Here is a 17914-nt window from a genome sequence, read left to right on the forward strand (position 1 = left end):
TGTTTTCCTTCTTGAAATAATGCGATAAATTTTATCTCTATTTGTAAAATAGAATTTAATTGCGATTTCTTTAACAGAGATATCGCAGCTAGAAATGTATTAGTTTCTTCGCATAATTGCGTCAAGTTGGCAGACTTTGGATTGAGTCGATGGGTGGAGGATCAAAGTTATTACACTGCAAGCAAATGTAAATTACCGATCAAGTGGATGGCTCCGGAGAGTATAAACTTTCGGAGATTTACTACTTCGTCCGACGTTTGGATGTTCGGTTAGATATAAAAAAAAAATTTTTTTCAAAAATTCTATATTTTCTGCTTACAGAAATAACGATATTTAATAATTTCAGGTGTTTGTATGTGGGAGATACTGATGTTAGGTGTGAAACCATTCCAAGGTGTAAAAAATAACGAAGTCATTCGTAAGTTAGAAAATGGTGAAAGACTAGCGCTTCCTAATCACTGCCCTCCACGTTTGTATTCCTTGATGTCTCAGTGTTGGAGTTACGAACCTAGTAAAAGACCAACTTTCAAAGAAATTAGAGAAACTTTACAGTAAGTTTTTAACTGTCAATTTAAGGGATAATTTAATAAAGTAACTCTAATTCCCAACGATTTATGTTATAGTGAAATTTTGTTAGAAGAGAAGCACCAACAACAGGAAACAATGAGACGAGAAAATAGAAGAGTTCAAGCCATGTCCTGGGGTAAGGGAAATATTACATTTCATATGAATTATTCATAATACTTAGCAATGGCAAAACATTTATTCAAGTTTGAAATAATATATTTTCCAGGTGCAGACGAAGTTCCACCGCCGAAACCTTCCAGACAGCCACAGAATACAGCAGCAGACCCAGCACAATTAACAGCAGCTGCGCCTGTCTCTACGTATATCGTAGCACAGAGTCCGGAAGTTCTTGCTCAACTTCTTAAGGATAATCAAACTAGGGGGGTATGTCCCTCTGTCTACACTACTCCTGCCTCTCCATTTAACACACTCGCTGTACAATTTCAAGATGAAGATCAAGTCTTGACTACTGCCGTTGTCTCAGATTTACCCTTTTTCGATCCAGCGATCTCCGAGCCTACTGCTTCTCACGACACACAATCAGGAGATTCTACTTTGTCCGATACTAATTTAGATTCTCTAGATTCCTCTGATACTGTCTCTCCTCTCATGTCGAGTCTCAATATCTCAGACACAACTCAGACACAATCGCCAGCTGCCGGTAGAAAACAACAAAAGGTTAAAGAGATGCAAAACTTATACGCAGTAAGCTCTAAAGTTGTCGGTAATATCACGGGAGATTTATATTCGCCCGTGCAAAAATTTTCAACATCCAATCCAATACCTATTACAACTACTGCTTGTGGTGAAATTTACGGTCCCGTTGCTAATTTTACACAAAGTTCGGCTATCGTAGGTAATCTCAGTCAAAGTCCTAGCGTAGGTGGTAACTTTGGTGAAAATCCAGGCAATTTTGGCTCAAGCAGCTTAAATAATCAAACTCAATTTGTGAGTGGCACGCATGTTCAATCATCTAATCTTGGTCAACACCCCACTAATATCACCAGCCAAGCATATGTTAGTGGTCAACAACCTATAATTCCTAGTAGTTCGTCTACTTCAAATGCTATTACCGCTACAGGATCTCCTCGTATTAATACAGTTAACGTTCCAATATCTACTGGCAATGCGGAATGTTTGTACGGCCCTGTTTTAAAATTTCGAGCACAAAATGCTCCTCAGAGTCAAAGTGGTGGGGACATGACATGCGTTAGTTCAGCTACATCATTTATTCCAAGTGGAAGAAGTCAATTGGTTTACAGTCCAACACCAATTCAAAACTTGCAATCTCAACCACTTTATCCTCAAAACTATCAACATCAACAAATATATTCTAACGTTAATCAAGTGGGACAACAACACATATACATTCCACGAACGCAACAAGCACAAAATATTCAACGACAAACTTCTTTGCAACCACAATCTCTTTCTTACACATCATCGCAACATACGATGCAACAAAGTCAAGCAAGTAGTGCCAATCCAATATACACAGCCCATGCTGCATCTGTTACGGTTGTTCAAGCACAAAAAATGCAAATGCCAAATTATATACCGCAAGTGCAAAGTGGGATGGCAAACAACCAATCGCCTGCATCATTGAACGTTACCGGGAACCAACATCAATCATTTGGAGTAACACAAGCTCATGGCATTCAACCTCGCATTATTCCACCAGGTGTTATGATACAACAAAGCAGCCAACAGCACACTCAACCACATGTTCCTAATTTCATCTTAGGTCAACATTCTGGTTATATTGCTCCTACGGAACAAACGCAAGTTCAATACAGTGCTACAGGTTTCCCGGCACAACAACAAGTGATAAACGCAGTTAGTGTTAAACAACAAGTAGCTCAAGTGGCACCAACGGTTGTTAAACCATGCGCACCTCAAGTAGCAACTGGCATAGCGAAAATTACTACGTTTGTGACATCAAAACAAGATGAACCATTGACAAGTTCTACTGATGGTACTCTATCTGGATCACTTATATCTTCCGCTGTCAGCGACAGCACCATGTCATCTAGCAGCTCGATGACAGAGGAGGCACAGCAAGATCAGGTTTGACTATGCCTCCTAGGAATGAAAAATTGCATCTTCTATCTGCAAGCATATCATTTGATATTACACAGTTCCGTGTATCTATAGCACCGTACATCTATTTTGAGGCAGATGTATATATGTGTATATAAGCTTTGCAGTATGCAAACGTGCACTTCCTTACACACGACCACAAACATCTACGCGTATCCGTAAACAACATACATACATACTCTCTTAAAACATATACATTTTCTTCAGTTACACACACAACAAGAATTTTTACATCAACCGAATACTTTAATTTACTATATTTGATAGGCTTTCTTATATGCATGTCGAATTAATCCAACTCTGGACTCTTATATTTTATTATTGATTACTTATATTACGTTCTATTACGGTATATATATATATAATATATATATATACATATGTGTGTATACGTATATATATATATGCATGCAGCAAGTTTAACTGCATTATTTATATTTTAAAGTTCTGCACTTCGAAAATTATGCATCTCTTTAATTTTTACTGTGTACATATGAACGTTTCATTCAGGTATACATGCGCATTTAAATATTTTTTTCTCCGCGTTAAGATACTAATATTTCTTGTAAATTGTTTGTTTATTTGAACGAATTTGTTACAAATGTTCACAAATGTTAATGGTGCTTTCATGAATATTTTAGAGAGGTGCACAGTCCCAGATATTTGACAGTGGTGCTGATAGTTTTACTGGTATAGATGACGAACAGAAGTTATTAGAACAGCGACTTTTGGAACAACAACGGCAATCAGAAGAAGATAGTCGTTGGCTTGCGAGAGAAGAGGTACTAAAGATTATTTCATAATTTAAAATAATGATTTATATTTAATTTATACGGATATATTTAATATTTTTCCTCATTTGTAGAAACGTTTGTCAATCGCAACAAGTGGAGATGAAAGTACTAGTCCGCCAATTCCTCGTTCAGCCACGCAATCACCAAATCATGAACCTCATACCATGAACACAGGTTCTCTTGGTTCAGATAAAGGACCTGAGAAAGAGAAAGAAAAAGTAATAGTAGTAAAGGTAATGTAAAATACAATAAAATATTTACTATAGATTAATTCTAATATGCTATATTCAATCAAATTTAATTTTTAGAAAATGGAACCAACACCAACAGCAGATTTGGATAGAACTAATGATAAAGTATATGATTGTACTACCAGTGTAGTTCGGGCAGTTATGTCTCTGTCACAAGGTAAGTTTCTTTAACTGCTGTAAAAATTTATAATCATGAAATATTTTGATATACTTATATGCAAACAAATGATTACAAACGTATGAATAAAATTTATATAATTACAGGTGTTCAACAGAGTAAAGCCGATCAGTATTTAGAATTAGTAAGAAGAGTAGGCATTGAATTAAGAGCTTTATTGTCCTCTGTTGATGCTCTTGTAGAAATCTTACCTATATCCGCACACAGAGAAGTAGAAATGGCACATAAGGTTTTAAGTAAGGATATGGCTGAACTTGTAACGGCTATGAAATTGGCACAAAATTATAGTGCTACCACGTTAGATGCAGAATATCGGAAGTAAGTTTTTATATATCAATTCTTTTTAAGATAATAAAAGTATATACAATGTAAAAGTGATTTTGATTAATGACATTATTTTATTCGTCAGGGGAATGCTTTCTGCGGCTCATATTTTAGCAATGGATGCAAAGAATCTCTTAGACGTAATCGACTCTATTCGTATTCGATATCCATATGTCGATAATCAAATTTGTCAAAGACAAAATGATAAGAATACGTCGCGAGACTCAACACCAGAACATTGCATTCGATCGAGCCAATCTGGTGAACATTTTTTGAGAAGAAGCCAGTCGAGTGAAAGGCAAATAACAACATTCAGACAAAGCCAAAGTGGAGATCTTCTACATCGAATGGGTCAATCAGTTGATCGTTCTTTGCAGGTGATTTTAAGATATATTTATTTTTTATTCTGTAAATACATGTATTATTAATTATATGATTTTTTTGCAATTAATAGGGAAGTCAAACTGATGTTAGCGGTGGAACTAGTTTAGAAAGGAGGCATCACATTGTAACGAATAGTCTTGAACGTAATTCAACAAGTAGAAGACAAATGGCAACCAATAGCTTAGAAAGAAAAAGGCCATCATTATCTTGTAATATGGGTCCTATGAATAATTCCGTTAATCTCCCACCGATTGTACCAGTAGCATGCAATTTGGTTCAGACAGTGGGACCTGTTATTCATCCGAGTCAGTCAGTCGCGATGAGTGTTAGTCAACAGTCAGTATTCACTGCTAATAAATCTTCGAATGAAACACCTACCAGTGACAGCTAACAAGATGCCTTTCATTGAGGTGATTATCTTAAAAGAATTATTAACATCGACATTCTATTAAAATTAGTGATACTCATGTAGACTGATTTCAGGGATACTTTGGAGTACTACTTAGATTGTATGTAAATAGACGATAATGTATGAGTTACCTGTGTATGTCCCATGAATATATCGACAACAGGACATCTAGTATTTGTGCTTTTTAGCTCTTTTTAATATTTATATATACAGACACTTTGTCTAGGCGTACTTATAGATAGGACAGTATTCACCAGATATAGAAGTAGTAAATTAGATAATTTAAGTCACAACTATAAAGAATCAACTCCAAAGTTTTAGAATTAAAATTACTATTTGTTATGGCAAATGCGTGTATGTATGGGGTGATGCAAAGGATGCGTGCGCTTAATTAAGACTGCGATTATGCGAGAAGACATAGAGATACACATGTAGCACATATATCGGACTTGCTTTTTACAGTTTATTCTAAAGCTTGACGAAAACCAAACATAAGTGTTCAAATAATGTTGCAATATTGTTATTTGCATGGCTCATAGTTCAGGAAATTGTTTCTCTTATTGCATCACCTCATAAGTAGTTGAATATTGCATATATCGTGCAAAGGTTTGGTTTCTTATAAGACACAATGTTGCCGCGTTGTTTTTAATACAAGTTCATAATTTGATAGTCTATTTCCTACATATAGAAGTACTATGGGGAATAATTATAATGTAAAAAATGGGACTGAACGTTATTTTTATTAGCAAATTATTTAACGATTCATACCAGTTTGCAACGTTTGTACAAGATGTTTTATAAAAAGCGAATCTCATTCTCCAACAGTAAGTCAGTTCCTACAAAATATTTTTAGGCAATTTCACAGAGATGCTGCTAATAGCTTTTTAGTACGGTTGGCAGTAACATTTACATTAGCGTGTTCGATGCTTTTTTTTAAAGCGTCACCAAATATTCTACAAATAAATAGAACTTCTTTTCTACATATAACATATCCTTTGTTAAGTTCCTGGGAAATTTGAAATCTTATTTAGGCAACATTCTTAAATGAATGTATTAATAACATCAATATCACCATACATACTCATACATCATATCATATTCGCAAACGATAAAAAACTTTTAACTCTGTGCTACAATTTTTATTAATTCGAAAGATGGCTTTTAAGTCTTGATGTGCCAAGGTGTGCTTATGTACTCAAGACAGAATCTTCAATTTATAGTGGAAAGTTTTGCCATGACATGTATTGCCATGACATATATCCCAGGAACCAGTAGTAATATAATGACTAATAGTATAATCATTGATACTGCTACTGTTTTGAGAGCATAAGACACTTTCTTAAATTATGTTAAATGTACATAAAATACTATACAAAATTCACTTCTTTTTATTCAGTAAATAATATTGGTAATATAACCAATATAACTTCTTAAATACGCATGTTTTGTCTTGTAGCAATATATGTATATTTTTATCTTTATATATAAAAAATTTACTTTCGTTTATTAGAATCTTAACTTTAAATCATTAAATTTGAAAGTATATAGCTATCAAAATTTTATTCGGATATGAGACCAATTTCCACCTCACGATTCTGTATAAGATGCTTGTAAAATCATAACAGTTATGAGTGCCCATATTGTATAAAATAACTTCATTATTATATTATTATAGAAATATTAATAAATGCTGTTCTATGTATGAATTTCATTTTTTGACTTTCTTTTACATAGAGAAATAATTTAATTTTTAATATTTTCTTGATTTCTTGTGTTTATTTAAATATAAAAAAATCTTTTTAAACTTTTATCTGTACTTTGCACTTTACATATGAGCTATACACAAATTAGTTAATATGTGATCATCTCTCTAACATATAAACAATATTTAAAAAGTATTATGATTATTAATACTATAAAAATTAAATGTCGTAAAATAAACAGAAGCATAACAATTGTGCTTTTTTAATCGAGAAAACTTGCTAAATGCTTTATTCTTCTAAATATTTGTAACCACTATGCCATTCATATATTATAAGCAATATTTCTCATTTTAGAGAATGATTTTGGATGAATTCTTAATAGTATAATATATATTGTAGGTTTATTGTCTATTAAAAAGATGATGACATATAAGCTGATTTTGTGTTCATACCAATCTATTTCAAATCTTCTTGATAATAAAGATCTAGAAGAGAAACTAAAGATACCATTGAAATTGTTACTGTTATATCAGTTGGATAGGAGATAAAAATATACAATATATAATCTCATTTCAGAGATATTTATAAATTTGTGTAAATGTAACTATGTATCATGATTGCAAGAAAAATAAACTACGCATATGATTTCAGCATCATAAATGCATTATATAAATTAAAACTTAATAATATTTATTGTATTGACAAAATCTACATTGGTATATACACATTTTATTTTTTATGATAATAGTTTTATAATTCATTAATTTGATACAGATATACATAATAAACTTTAAAACTTATTACATCTACCCAATTTTCAGAAAGCTACATAATATTTATTTTCCATGCTTTGAGCTGTAATATTTAATACCAGTGTGTGTAGAACATCTTGCATATTTAGTTAATAAAGCATTCACATTCAATTTATTTGTTTCAAATTTCCTGGAATAATATTACTGCTAAATAACTGTTTAAAGGGGTAAAATGGTATTAAAAGTAATGCTTTCAGAAATTGTTTTCATACTAACAATATGTATGGAGTTATTTCTTCAAGAGTCCACTTTTCTTTGACTTTAAATATTTCTTTAAGTCTATCATTGATATTTTTTGGTAAAGTTTCTTCTGGAAAAGATATCACTTCTTTTTGCATAATACTTTTATTATAAATAATAATTGCAATTCCTCTTAAGTATTCCTCTTTTGGCACTATTTCTAAAATTGTTTTTAATAAAAATCATAAATAATTATTCAAAAATTATGTTACTATTCACTTACTTTCTGGTACACCCATTTTCCAGGATTCCATAAAATCATTATATTTATTAACAGGTAAAGCGGTTAGAAGAACTTTTGCTAAAATTTTACATACTTTTTCTTCATTGTATCTATAAAGGAATTTTACGTAAAAGAAATTATATTTACAAAATTTTAAACATATAAAATTTTTACACGTATCTATAATTTGAAGATAGTACCTATATAAAGGAGTATTATCCTCTTTTAGTTTCTCACTTAAACTTGTATATTTCTCAAACAATGCTTTAAAAATAGGTTCAGCAATAAGTTCTTTTAAAGAATCATATGTAATTTCTTTATCAACTTCATCTACTTCCCATGAGTAATCATTAAACAAATCTAACATATATGTCACATTTCGTACTTCTGCTTCAAATGATATTAATCGAAGATAACCTTAATAGTAAAACATAAAGTAATATTTAGTAATTAACTTTATTAAAATAATTCTCTAATAAAGTTCACGGTTTAACATATAGTAATTTTATGAAAAATTACCATCTATTGTTACAACTAAGTGATCATTTAAAGCCTGTTTCAATTCATCCTCACTAGCCTGAATTTCATTTCTTAATTTATCCCAATCATAAAGTATTGTTGAATCTATGTCTGATTCATATTCTTTACCATTGTAACAAGAAGGTTCAAGTACAGTCAATATTTTATCAACACGAGGTTTACATTTATGTACCTATATAATTCTCATTAATATCTATTAAACATTTTAAAATGATTATAAAGATAATCTTAAATACCTCATAGTAATTATGAAAAATTCCTGTTACGCAACATCTTTTTATTACTCTACCATGTTCTTCTGGGGTCTTCGTATCATCCCCTAACATTAAATCAGGTACCAATAATAAAGAATTCGACGTTTCTGCTTCTTTTATCTCATAAGTCCGATTCTCTGTACAAAGTACTGCAGTTTCATTACTACTACCTTTAAACGATAAACTAAAATCCCATAAAATTAGTTATCTTACCAAATGTTATTGTAAGCCATAAAATGATTCCAAAAATTTAATTATAAAAATATACAATCTTTATGTAATATTTTATGAAATTAATTTCGTACCTATCTCCTTTATTAATTATTTCTAACAGTTGTTCATCAAGCTCCACCAATTTGATACCATGGCCAGAAAATAGATCTTTTGCAGGATATAATATTTGTGTTGTTTCATTAAGATCGGATTCATTTATGTCAGCTGAACGCAAAGTCTCACACACGTGTTCTATGTTACGTAAATAACTAAAGAATTTAATATTTATTTAAAATTATTTTTATGTAATATAAAAAATAGTAATTTAACTTCATACAAACTTTGTATATCCAGATTCGTTCATAATTTAAGTTCACAGTAGGAATAGTACTTCAGTACTATACAACAGAGTACTTTAATTTAAATTCAAAAATATGTATATTGATTTTTCTTTTGTTTCAATTTGACGTCACAAAATAAAATTCTCCGCGTCAATTCCTGTTAATACCAATTTGAATGTTTACAAAAAAAATCACTGCGGATTTCTCTATAAATAAATTGCTAATAAATTCCTTGTATCTATATGCAAGTTTAGCTCTCCTACTTTCTTAATTTGATTATTTTAATACCGTTATTATTTATGTGACATTCAAATTAAATGCCTTAGATATTATTCTTTTAATATATTATGTTACTGATTATTATTATTAATTGTTATTGCTGTTAATACGTTCTCTGACCACTAGATGGTGCAAAAATCACTTGGGAAATTATTTGGTAGTGTCTATTCTATATGATTCTTTTTGTTCGATTTATCGAAAAGATTCAGTAGCTGGTGGCCATATTATTGCCTTGCCGTTGCTCGTATCAACGAACTGTTCTGTGATCAAAAAGTCTGACTTTTATCAAATCGTGTTTTTATTACGGTGCGTATCCCTTTTATATTTATCCAAAAACAAAGTGTCTTAATCAACACTTTTATAGGACATCAACTAGTATATCGTATTTTAGAATGTGTTTTCTCAAGATAGTTCAGTTTCTAACAACAACGAGTATTTATTATTTCAATTATTTTATTATCGATTCTCATATAATTATTCGATAATGTATCGATTGACACAACAATGCCAATTATTAATATATGTCTATAGGAGTAATGTGTTTCGATAGAAGGACCATAACCTTTCTAATGAAAAATGATGAGTAATGAACATTTTCTATCTTATATATACATAAAATGTATATGATATAGTTATAGGTATAAATATTAATAAATTGTATTAAATCAGATACGAAAAGAAACATAAATCATATTTTTTTCACAAATAAAACCTTTTTATACATTACATATGTAGTTGTTTTTCCTTGTAAATACGGTTTTGTTATTTTTAGGAAAATTATCTATCCAATAAGAAATAACAATGTCGAATGATGTAAATATGCAGTCTGATAAGGTATGTCATAGTTTAGGTATTTAGCATGTTTATGATCTTGCATGATAATAAAATTGTATAAAATGAATATAAATTGTATACTTATATGTGCATAAATATATACACACATGTGTACATATATATATATATAATGTATATCTACACATGCAAATATGTATCTTGGGCTGCTATGGGGAAGAGGTTGAGATATTAATTCGTCTATTTGGAACACTGGAAAATACTGGTAAATGAAAGCTCTTGATTAATACCACTTTTCCTTTGAATTAAGCCCGATGAGGAAGAAAGTCTCGATAAAGCTGAGGAAGAAGAGGGCAAATCATCTGTTGACCTGCATGCGGTACCTATCTCTGCAAATTAAACTTGCTGCTTAAAAGCCTATCTTTCATGACTTATCTTATGTTTGCCGCTGTATTAACTCCAGTTTGTATTGTACAGTAGTGCAATTGTAACTTGTAAAAATTTTATACAGATATAATTACAAAATTATATGAAATAAAAAATAAACTTTTAGCAAGAAACCGGCCCTGTATATGGTGGTTGTGAAGGACCAAATGCAATGTATGTAAAGTTGGTTAGCAGTGATGGTCATGAGTTTATTGTGAAACGAGAACATGCATTAACAAGCGGAACAATCAAAGCTATGCTTAGTGGACCTGGTCAATTTGCAGAAAATGAAGCTAATGAAGTTAATTTCCGTGAAATTCCGTAAGTTCAATAAGTATTTCTAAAAAAGTATATAATTATCTCTGACATAAAATTTTTAATTTCATTGATGTTTTTCTTACAGTTCTCATGTACTTCAAAAAGTCTGCATGTATTTTACTTATAAAGTTCGTTACACGAATAGCAGCACAGAAATCCCAGAATTTCCGATTGCACCTGAAATTGCGTTAGAACTTTTAATGGCTGGTAATTTTTTAGATTGCTAAATGCAATATTAAATTTTGCAATACTTTATCTTCAAATGACAAATTTGGTTTTTCAAATTGTTATTATTTATCATTAAAGCAATTACACCTTTTTTGAGGAATATTTAACAACTAAATAATAACATTAATGATAAAGTCTAACACTCAGGAGCCATAAACATTTTTATGTAACGATATACATATGATGTTCCTCTATGAAGAAAACACAAGGTGCATCGAAAATTATGTATTCATGAGTCTGCAATGATTATATGTAATTTATTATCTAATTGTTTGTTAGAATTTTGTTAGAATTCAGCTATTGTGACAGAAACAAATACATTCGTTATTTTGCCTAGTAGACCGTTTGAAGACAACCACAAATATTTTAACATTCAGTGATATAAATATTTAAATATCAAGATATATAAACATACAATTGAATTTACAGGCAAATATTGTCTGTAAATAATATGTCTCTAAAAAAAGGATGAATAAAACAATTTGTATTGTTTGTAATTTTCATGGGGTCAGAGAAAGATAATTAAGCAGGTTTTCTCATGACAAAGAATTTTGATCATTTATTACATTCTGTATAGTAACATGTTATACTTTTTATTAAATATAAGTACAATATTTATTCTTGGGTTAAATTTCTATTAGATAGTAATGAAAACATTCTATAATTTTTTTCAGAAAGTCTATCTTATTTTGTTTTTCAAATGCAGAGTCGAAATCATAGATTATTAAGTAGAAAAATGACCTCTATAGAAAATAACTTAGTTATTATATTGAAATGTGTTGAATGATCTTTTGTTAGATAAGAAATAAAATATTGTTTTCGACACCTATATACAAAAAATGTATGAAAATATAAGATAAAAGAAAAAGCTAAGTGCATTAAAATAGTTTGTTAATGTTGGTGCATAATTATTTATAAGTACCTTATAATAATTGTGTACAAATATGTGTTAAAACATACAACTGTAGAAATACTAAATTTCGATTTTCTGTGACATTTCAACATTTTTTATTTACATGGAAATGTGAACACCATTGATTATTCTAATGCCATTAAACTATGTACTTTAATTTTATAAGTTATTTCTTTGTAATTACTCATTAACTTCATTTATTATTACTTTCTTGAAGTAAATTTAAGCACAAATATATTTCATCAATTTCAGTTAAAAATAAGAAATCTCAAAATTAACAATTACTATCCATCCACAATCAATGCTATATTAATGTTTTTAAATTAACAATGTTTTTTATTAATAAATTTTAAATATCTAATATACGACATAATAGTATTAGAAAAAGATTTGATTATAAAGTAGGCTTGTTTCCAGTCATAACGTTACCTTTTGTCACATTGTCTATACATTGTTTAAGAACATGAAGATTTTCATTCTTTTTTAAATCCTTTTCAAGATCTTTAAACTTTGCCTCTAATCGCTTAGAATATGCTTCTAGCTTATAAGCTGCTTGCTCCAATTTATTGACACTATCATCAATTTGATCAATATTTTCCAATATAGGTCGTAAATTCTTATATTTTTCATTTAAAGAATCCAATGATATTGAAACATTCGACGATATTGTCTTCAATTCTGTATACTTTGCGATAGTCTCTTTATTTAACCGTTCCAGTAGTCGATAATCAGCGTGAGTAGCGGTGAGTTCTTCTTGCAAGTATTCGCCAGTTTTTTGAAACATCGTATTAGCTAAACGACTTAGATTTGGGTCATGAGGATCAAGAGCTTCAAAACTACTGGTACTAGTTGAAAGTGTTGTACCACGTTTCGGCGATTCGCATCTCGAATTTCCATCTGTCATCGAACTTTCCATCTGTGCACATACAGATTGTGTCGGTTCTTTTGATGGCTTGTTTACGGTTGTCATTTTCTTTTTTATTTTTTTCTAATTCGTATCACTCCGAACGAAACTTGTTAAATTAATGGCCAACTGTAATTTCGATGAACACAAAAGTGAAGAATATTTAACAATTTAAGAAGTAGATGCTTCAAAATAAATTCCTTTCTTAACCTTAATCGTGTCACATTTTCGACACATTCACTTTTACTTATACATTACAATGTGACGTAATTTCTATATCACATTAGTTCTCTTTAATTATTATTTATTGTGGCCAATTTGTATTCCGTATCGTTCGTATCATATTTTTTTATTTATTATATATCGAGCCAATTACGTGTATATTTCCGAAAAAAGTTCGGTTTATAATTGACGACAAAGTCAGCTCCTTTTGACAAATTATTATACTTATTTAAAAAAATCGGTAATATTATTTGATAAAAAGAATAACTAATTTAACTTCATCGAAAAACGAAAATTCTCAATATTAATTCTTATTTTCAAAGACTACAGGTTGTTTCATCCTAACTAATTCTACAAGTAATATATGTATCGCGTTTATATCGTGCGAAAAATAAAATCAACGTATTGATTTCAAATATATATATCTCTCTGTTGTATTTTAAACAAATTTAATACGAAATATATCAAAAAAAGATTCTAAATATTTCGAATATATCTTAAAAATGAGAATGGTGTGTATAATGTTAAAAGAAAATTCTCGATTTTTTCGGAATAATTACAAATCCGCTATATGCATTATATATCCAATAGCGGCGATCAGAACGATATCTTAAATGTTAACTATGATTCGTTAGTCTCCTTGGATATTCTATTTTGTTTTAATAACGAACGACCCCAATTGGATATGAACGAAAGTTATAAAGATATTGTATGTTGAAAATACTTTTGTGATTTTTGGGGAAAAGGTATGTAAAGGTTAAATCGCGCATTATATACAAGAAAACGCGACCAAAGGTCGGTTTCTTGAAGAAACAGTGGAAACACTCCTAGTGGCGGCGCGCCGCCAGAATATAGTGTTGCGGTTTTTCTCGTACGGAAATGTGAAAATTTTCGTATTACAACAAGAAAATCAAAGGCGATTAGCGTGTGCCGTTGGTCGATGGTAAAAGGGATCAGAAGGTAGGTCGAATTCAAGGATAGTTTCTGTCAAGAAACCTTTGAAAGCAAGATGACACTCGTGCTTTGAAGCGTTATACATCTACGATCCCGTGTCTCTACAGGCCTGCCAGTTACGACATGGCGGGTTTTCGAGAAGAGGATAAAGCACTCTTCCCGATCCAGAGCATCTCTTCGATCGTTCAGATCTTCCAAAATCAACTGGAAAATAACTCGGAGCCGGACCTCGCGCTACTTTCGATTCTCGTCGGAGCTGTTGAGAATTCCCTAACCTGTAACCGGACATTTACGTCGCAGGAGAGCACTGTTTACGACGAGCCTAAATTGCCGGCCGTCGAGTATCATATAGCCGAAGCATTATATACTAAATTCCACGCTGTTATTAAAGGAGCTGTCGATCTTACGGTTTACGACACTAAATACGCTACGCGTGAGCTTATCAAAAAAGTCTCCGATGTTATATGGAACTCACTAACGAGAAGCTATTACAAGGATCGAGCTCATCTACAGAGCCTCTACAGTTATCTTACCGCAAATAAATTGGATTGTTTTGGAGTTGCTTATGCAGTAGTCGCTGGTTGTCAAGTGTTAGGGTTTAAAGATGTGCATCTTGCTATGTCAGAGGACCACGCATGGGTCGTATACGGAGAGCATGGTTCTGAAACTGCAGAGGTTACATGGCACGGTATGCTTGTTATAATATATTTATGCTTTTTTTGCAAGATTTCTTGTCTTATCATAATAGTATTTCACCCTAATAACCCTTGAGCTCAGTTCAAAGAACTGAATAAGAAATTGATACATTGTTTTGGTGTGTGTGTGTGTGTGTGTGTGTTACAAGTTATTCAAAGAATGCCACATCAAATTATTCAAGCATGCTACTTTGAATATTAGGGAAGGGAAATGAGGATAAACGTGGGCAACCCGTTGAACCTGGTGTAGCTTCTCGATCGTGGTTGTATGTAAATGGTCAGGCAGTTGTATGTTCTCGTGCTATGGAAGTTGCCACAATAGTATCTGCTATAAATCCTAGTCTGAGCGCGACAGCAGATGCGGCCGAAGTAGCGTTACTTCAACAAGAATTATTATGGTTACTCTATGATTTGGGTCATCTTGCCAAATATCCTATGGCGCTTGGTAATTTGGGTGATTTAGAAGAAGCTGCGCCAACACCAGGAAGACCTCCTGCAATAGATTTGTTTCAGGTTAGTTTAAAATTTTGTAAAAGAATGTCTGAATAAAGCATGCAAGTATCATCGATTTCCATTATTTTAGGAAGCCGTAAGATGTGCAAGGAAGTATTATGGAAATGCGCACGTTTATCCATATACTTATCAAGGTGGATATCTTTATAGACATGGATTACATGCTAATGCTTTAGCGTCTTGGTCAGATGCTGCAGATGTATTGAGAAAGTAAGTTTTTATTATCTTGAGAGCTTTCTTCAGGTATATATATATATATATATATATGTATATTTAAGATAGTTTTTTCCCTTCGACACTTTGTTAATGTTAATTAATGTGCGACAGATACGATTATTCGCGGGATGACGGAGAAATATATAAGGAATTATTGGAAATTGCTAATGAATTAATACCGCACACGGTAAGGGCCGACGAACGACTGTTACGACAGCCACGGTGCTTCGTGTATCTTCTAAGATTTTACGACAGTATTTGTCAATGGGAAGAAGGGGCAAATACTCCTGTTCTGCACATAGGTTGGGCACGACCGTTAGTGAATACAATCTCTAAATTCGATGCTTCGATCCGTGCTCAGGTTGTCATCGAATGTTACGATATGGAGACGAAGCAAGAGGAAGAAAAAATGCAAAAGAGAGAAACGAGTCCCGAGGAGACTCTTAACAATAATAATAATAATTATTGTAAAACGAAGGAAAGGGGCAATGCCGCACGTGATTTAATCAAAAGTTTGGAGTCTAAAGTACCGGCTAATCCAGCACCGATGCATCCCAGTATTCAAGCGTTAACAGCTGCCTGCAGTGAAAAAATCCTCAACAGGGATTATTTGCTACAAGGTGGTGGTGAACCATTCGTCGCTCCTCCTGAGGATACCTTACCTCCAGCGCCATCAACTTCCCAGGAAAGTCTAGATCCTGAGGAGGAGGTTGATTCTGAAAATGAAAGGCCAAGAATAACTTTGTACAGTCAAAAAATGAAGGGTCTGAAGGATCTCCTCCTAGCTGAGAAATTAAACACGCATGCTATTTCGTTGCAATTAACCGCACAAAGTCAGGTACAAATAGGTAAGAAGTCACGCGGTAGCGACGAGGTAGGAGTCAATCAGCGTCCGAAGAGGACGCGACGCGAATAGTATAAAATCTTTGACCACCGTTTTGGTCTAGTTAAGTATTGAAACATGTTAACCCGTTCTATATCTCGTCTTTTACGAACAACGAGGAGTAACGGGAAACGTGATTAAAGATACACAACGGTGGTCTGTACTTGCCGTCGAAATGAAAGAAAAGAAAGAAAGATAGAAAGAAAAAAAAAAAAAAGAAAAAGAAACACAAATCAGAAGGAAAAAAGGAAAAGTCTTCGCTCTTATAATTTCCTTGTGTTTTTTCGAAGTGAATTCTCTGAGTTGATTATTTTTCGAAAGAGAAAAATCGTGATGAATTTTGTGCTGCTTGATTTTACATTCTCTCATTTAAAGCCGAGTCGATGAGAACTTTGTCGTTTTAGAGATAGGTATAGTAGATATGAACAAAATTTATAGAAAAGTACAAAAAAGTTCTCCCCCATCCCACCCCCTTATTTAAGTTAAATACCGATAATTGCGAGTACTTGAGTTTTCGTGTCTTCGTGAAAAGAAAAGAAAGAGATAAAAATGAAGGTATTTTACACGCCTTAGACGTGTGTATTCTTTCATTCTTCCACGGTGTTAAAAAAAAAAAAAGAAAAAAAAAAAAAAAAAAAAAAAAAAAAAAAAAAAAAAAAAAACAAACAAACAACAAAAAGAAGAAAAAAGAAGATATCTTTCCTTATCGTACGTTGGAGAAAAAAAATGAATCGAATATCGTACCTAATTCTATTATTATAGGACACTCAGATTTTTTCCTTCAGTACGATTATTTATTCTATTAACGACATAATAACGATTTATCGAGGCGCGAATCGATCGATATTCGGTATTCGTCGTTTCTCACATGTCTAACTTTCTTGTTGCACTATTATTTATTGATTCACGTTTTTTCTATTGAAGCTATTGCACTATGAATGATTACAATTGACAAGTTGTCGTTAATGTTTTTTAAATAGTAGTTGAAACTTTTGTTAGAATTACGCTTCTATGGTCTAGTAAGAAAAACCACACATTCCACTCTGTACGTGGTGCAAACTAATTAAGTTTTACCTAAGGTATTTTAAGCATAAAATGTTCGCTTATTTTTATAACTATTTATTTTCAGAAGTAATTATAAGTACCTATTCGTAGTACTCTGTTTAGTTATTTCTCGATAGGATAGGAAGAACATAGACACAGTGCGCTATTCTATGATTTGACGTTCGATTATTTGT

At 31.8% G+C, this 17914-nt stretch overlaps 5 protein-coding genes across 30 annotated transcripts in view; 3 read left to right on the top strand and 2 right to left on the bottom strand.

Moving 5' to 3' along the window:
• The window catches only part of LOC124948353 (focal adhesion kinase 1), an 80246-nt gene extending 71184 nt beyond the window's left edge, over positions 1-9062 (top strand). For 15 of the 16 annotated variants that reach the window (XM_047491863.1, XM_047491963.1, XM_047491886.1 and 12 more), the window contains 10 exons: positions 78-268; positions 347-551; positions 624-703; positions 794-2634; positions 3309-3449; positions 3533-3694; positions 3770-3869; positions 3977-4208; positions 4300-4591; positions 4669-9062. In XM_047491863.1, the coding sequence (XP_047347819.1) occupies positions 78-268; positions 347-551; positions 624-703; positions 794-2634; positions 3309-3449; positions 3533-3694; positions 3770-3869; positions 3977-4208; positions 4300-4591; positions 4669-4989 (3565 nt within the window). In that variant the 3' untranslated portion in view covers positions 4990-9062. The remainder of the gene's footprint in view (positions 1-77; positions 269-346; positions 552-623; positions 704-793; positions 2635-3308; positions 3450-3532; positions 3695-3769; positions 3870-3976; positions 4209-4299; positions 4592-4668) is intronic. The other variant, XM_047491845.1, reaches the window with a different exon arrangement.
• On the bottom strand, positions 7380-9595 carry LOC124948427 (sister chromatid cohesion protein DCC1). Its single transcript, XM_047492030.1, has 8 exons — positions 9334-9595; positions 9085-9261; positions 8762-8963; positions 8505-8697; positions 8186-8402; positions 7986-8095; positions 7739-7922; positions 7380-7652 (listed from the first exon to the last, which is right to left on the bottom strand). Exons 1-8 carry the CDS (start codon positions 9354-9356, stop codon positions 7547-7549), a joined length of 1212 nt encoding a protein of 403 aa, XP_047347986.1. The 5' UTR covers positions 9357-9595; the 3' UTR covers positions 7380-7546.
• Positions 9596-9762: 167 nt separating this feature from the next.
• Positions 9763-12458, top strand: LOC124948448 (elongin-C). 8 transcript variants are annotated; one of them, XM_047492090.1, is made up of 6 exons: positions 9790-9918; positions 10144-10250; positions 10385-10446; positions 10715-10783; positions 10958-11151; positions 11234-12458. In XM_047492090.1, exons 3-6 carry the CDS (start codon positions 10414-10416, stop codon positions 11373-11375), a joined length of 438 nt encoding a protein of 145 aa, XP_047348046.1. In that variant the 5' UTR covers positions 9790-9918; positions 10144-10250; positions 10385-10413; the 3' UTR covers positions 11376-12458. The 8 variants fall into 8 exon arrangements, with proteins under 8 accessions (XP_047348084.1, XP_047348034.1, XP_047348102.1 ...); XM_047492100.1 differs by having other exon boundaries at positions 10144-10195; XM_047492078.1 differs by lacking the exon at positions 10144-10250 and having other exon boundaries at positions 9764-9918.
• Positions 12459-12664: 206 nt separating this feature from the next.
• LOC124948433 (biogenesis of lysosome-related organelles complex 1 subunit 2) overlaps positions 12665-17914 on the bottom strand; it is a 9318-nt gene continuing 4068 nt past the window's right edge. For 2 of the 4 annotated variants that reach the window (XM_047492043.1, XM_047492051.1), the window contains exons 2-3: positions 16324-16509; positions 12665-15557 (exon numbers count right to left, since the gene is read on the bottom strand). In XM_047492043.1, the coding sequence (XP_047347999.1) occupies positions 12684-13259 (576 nt within the window). In that variant the 5' untranslated portion in view covers positions 13260-15557; positions 16324-16509 and the 3' untranslated portion in view covers positions 12665-12683. The remainder of the gene's footprint in view (positions 15558-16323; positions 16510-17914) is intronic. The other 2 variants (XM_047492066.1, XM_047492060.1) reach the window with 2 other exon arrangements.
• LOC124948421 (menin) overlaps positions 14027-17914 on the top strand; it is a 9474-nt gene continuing 5586 nt past the window's right edge. The window contains exons 1-5 of the mRNA XM_047492017.1: positions 14027-14375; positions 14477-15057; positions 15267-15577; positions 15648-15787; positions 15905-17914. The exon at positions 15905-17914 is cut by the window's right edge and continues 5586 nt beyond it. Of these exons, the coding sequence (XP_047347973.1) occupies positions 14356-14375; positions 14477-15057; positions 15267-15577; positions 15648-15787; positions 15905-16709 (1857 nt within the window). The 5' untranslated portion in view covers positions 14027-14355 and the 3' untranslated portion in view covers positions 16710-17914. The remainder of the gene's footprint in view (positions 14376-14476; positions 15058-15266; positions 15578-15647; positions 15788-15904) is intronic.

This window comes from Vespa velutina, chromosome 1 (genome assembly GCF_912470025.1).
Source record: "Vespa velutina chromosome 1, iVesVel2.1, whole genome shotgun sequence".
NCBI lineage: Eukaryota > Metazoa > Arthropoda > Insecta > Hymenoptera > Vespidae > Vespa > Vespa velutina.

Bases quoted from the DNA above. Each gene is read 5' to 3' on its own strand.
- LOC124948427 (XM_047492030.1), bottom strand. From the start codon at position 9,356: ATGAACGAATCTGGATATACAAA. The intron at 9,262-9,333 runs GTTTGTATGAAG...TAAATTCTTTAG, and splicing joins AACGAATCTGGATATACAAA to TTATTTACGTAACATAGAAC. The intron at 7,653-7,738 runs GTTAGTATGAAA...ATATTATTCCAG, and splicing joins GAAATAACTCCATACATATT to GAAATTTGAAACAAATAAAT.
- LOC124948448 (XM_047492078.1), top strand. From the start codon at position 10,414: ATGTCGAATGATGTAAATATGCAGTCTGATAAG. The intron at 10,784-10,957 runs GTACCTATCTCT...ATAAACTTTTAG, and splicing joins CATCTGTTGACCTGCATGCG to CAAGAAACCGGCCCTGTATA. The intron at 11,152-11,233 runs GTAAGTTCAATA...TTTTTCTTACAG, and splicing joins GTTAATTTCCGTGAAATTCC to TTCTCATGTACTTCAAAAAG.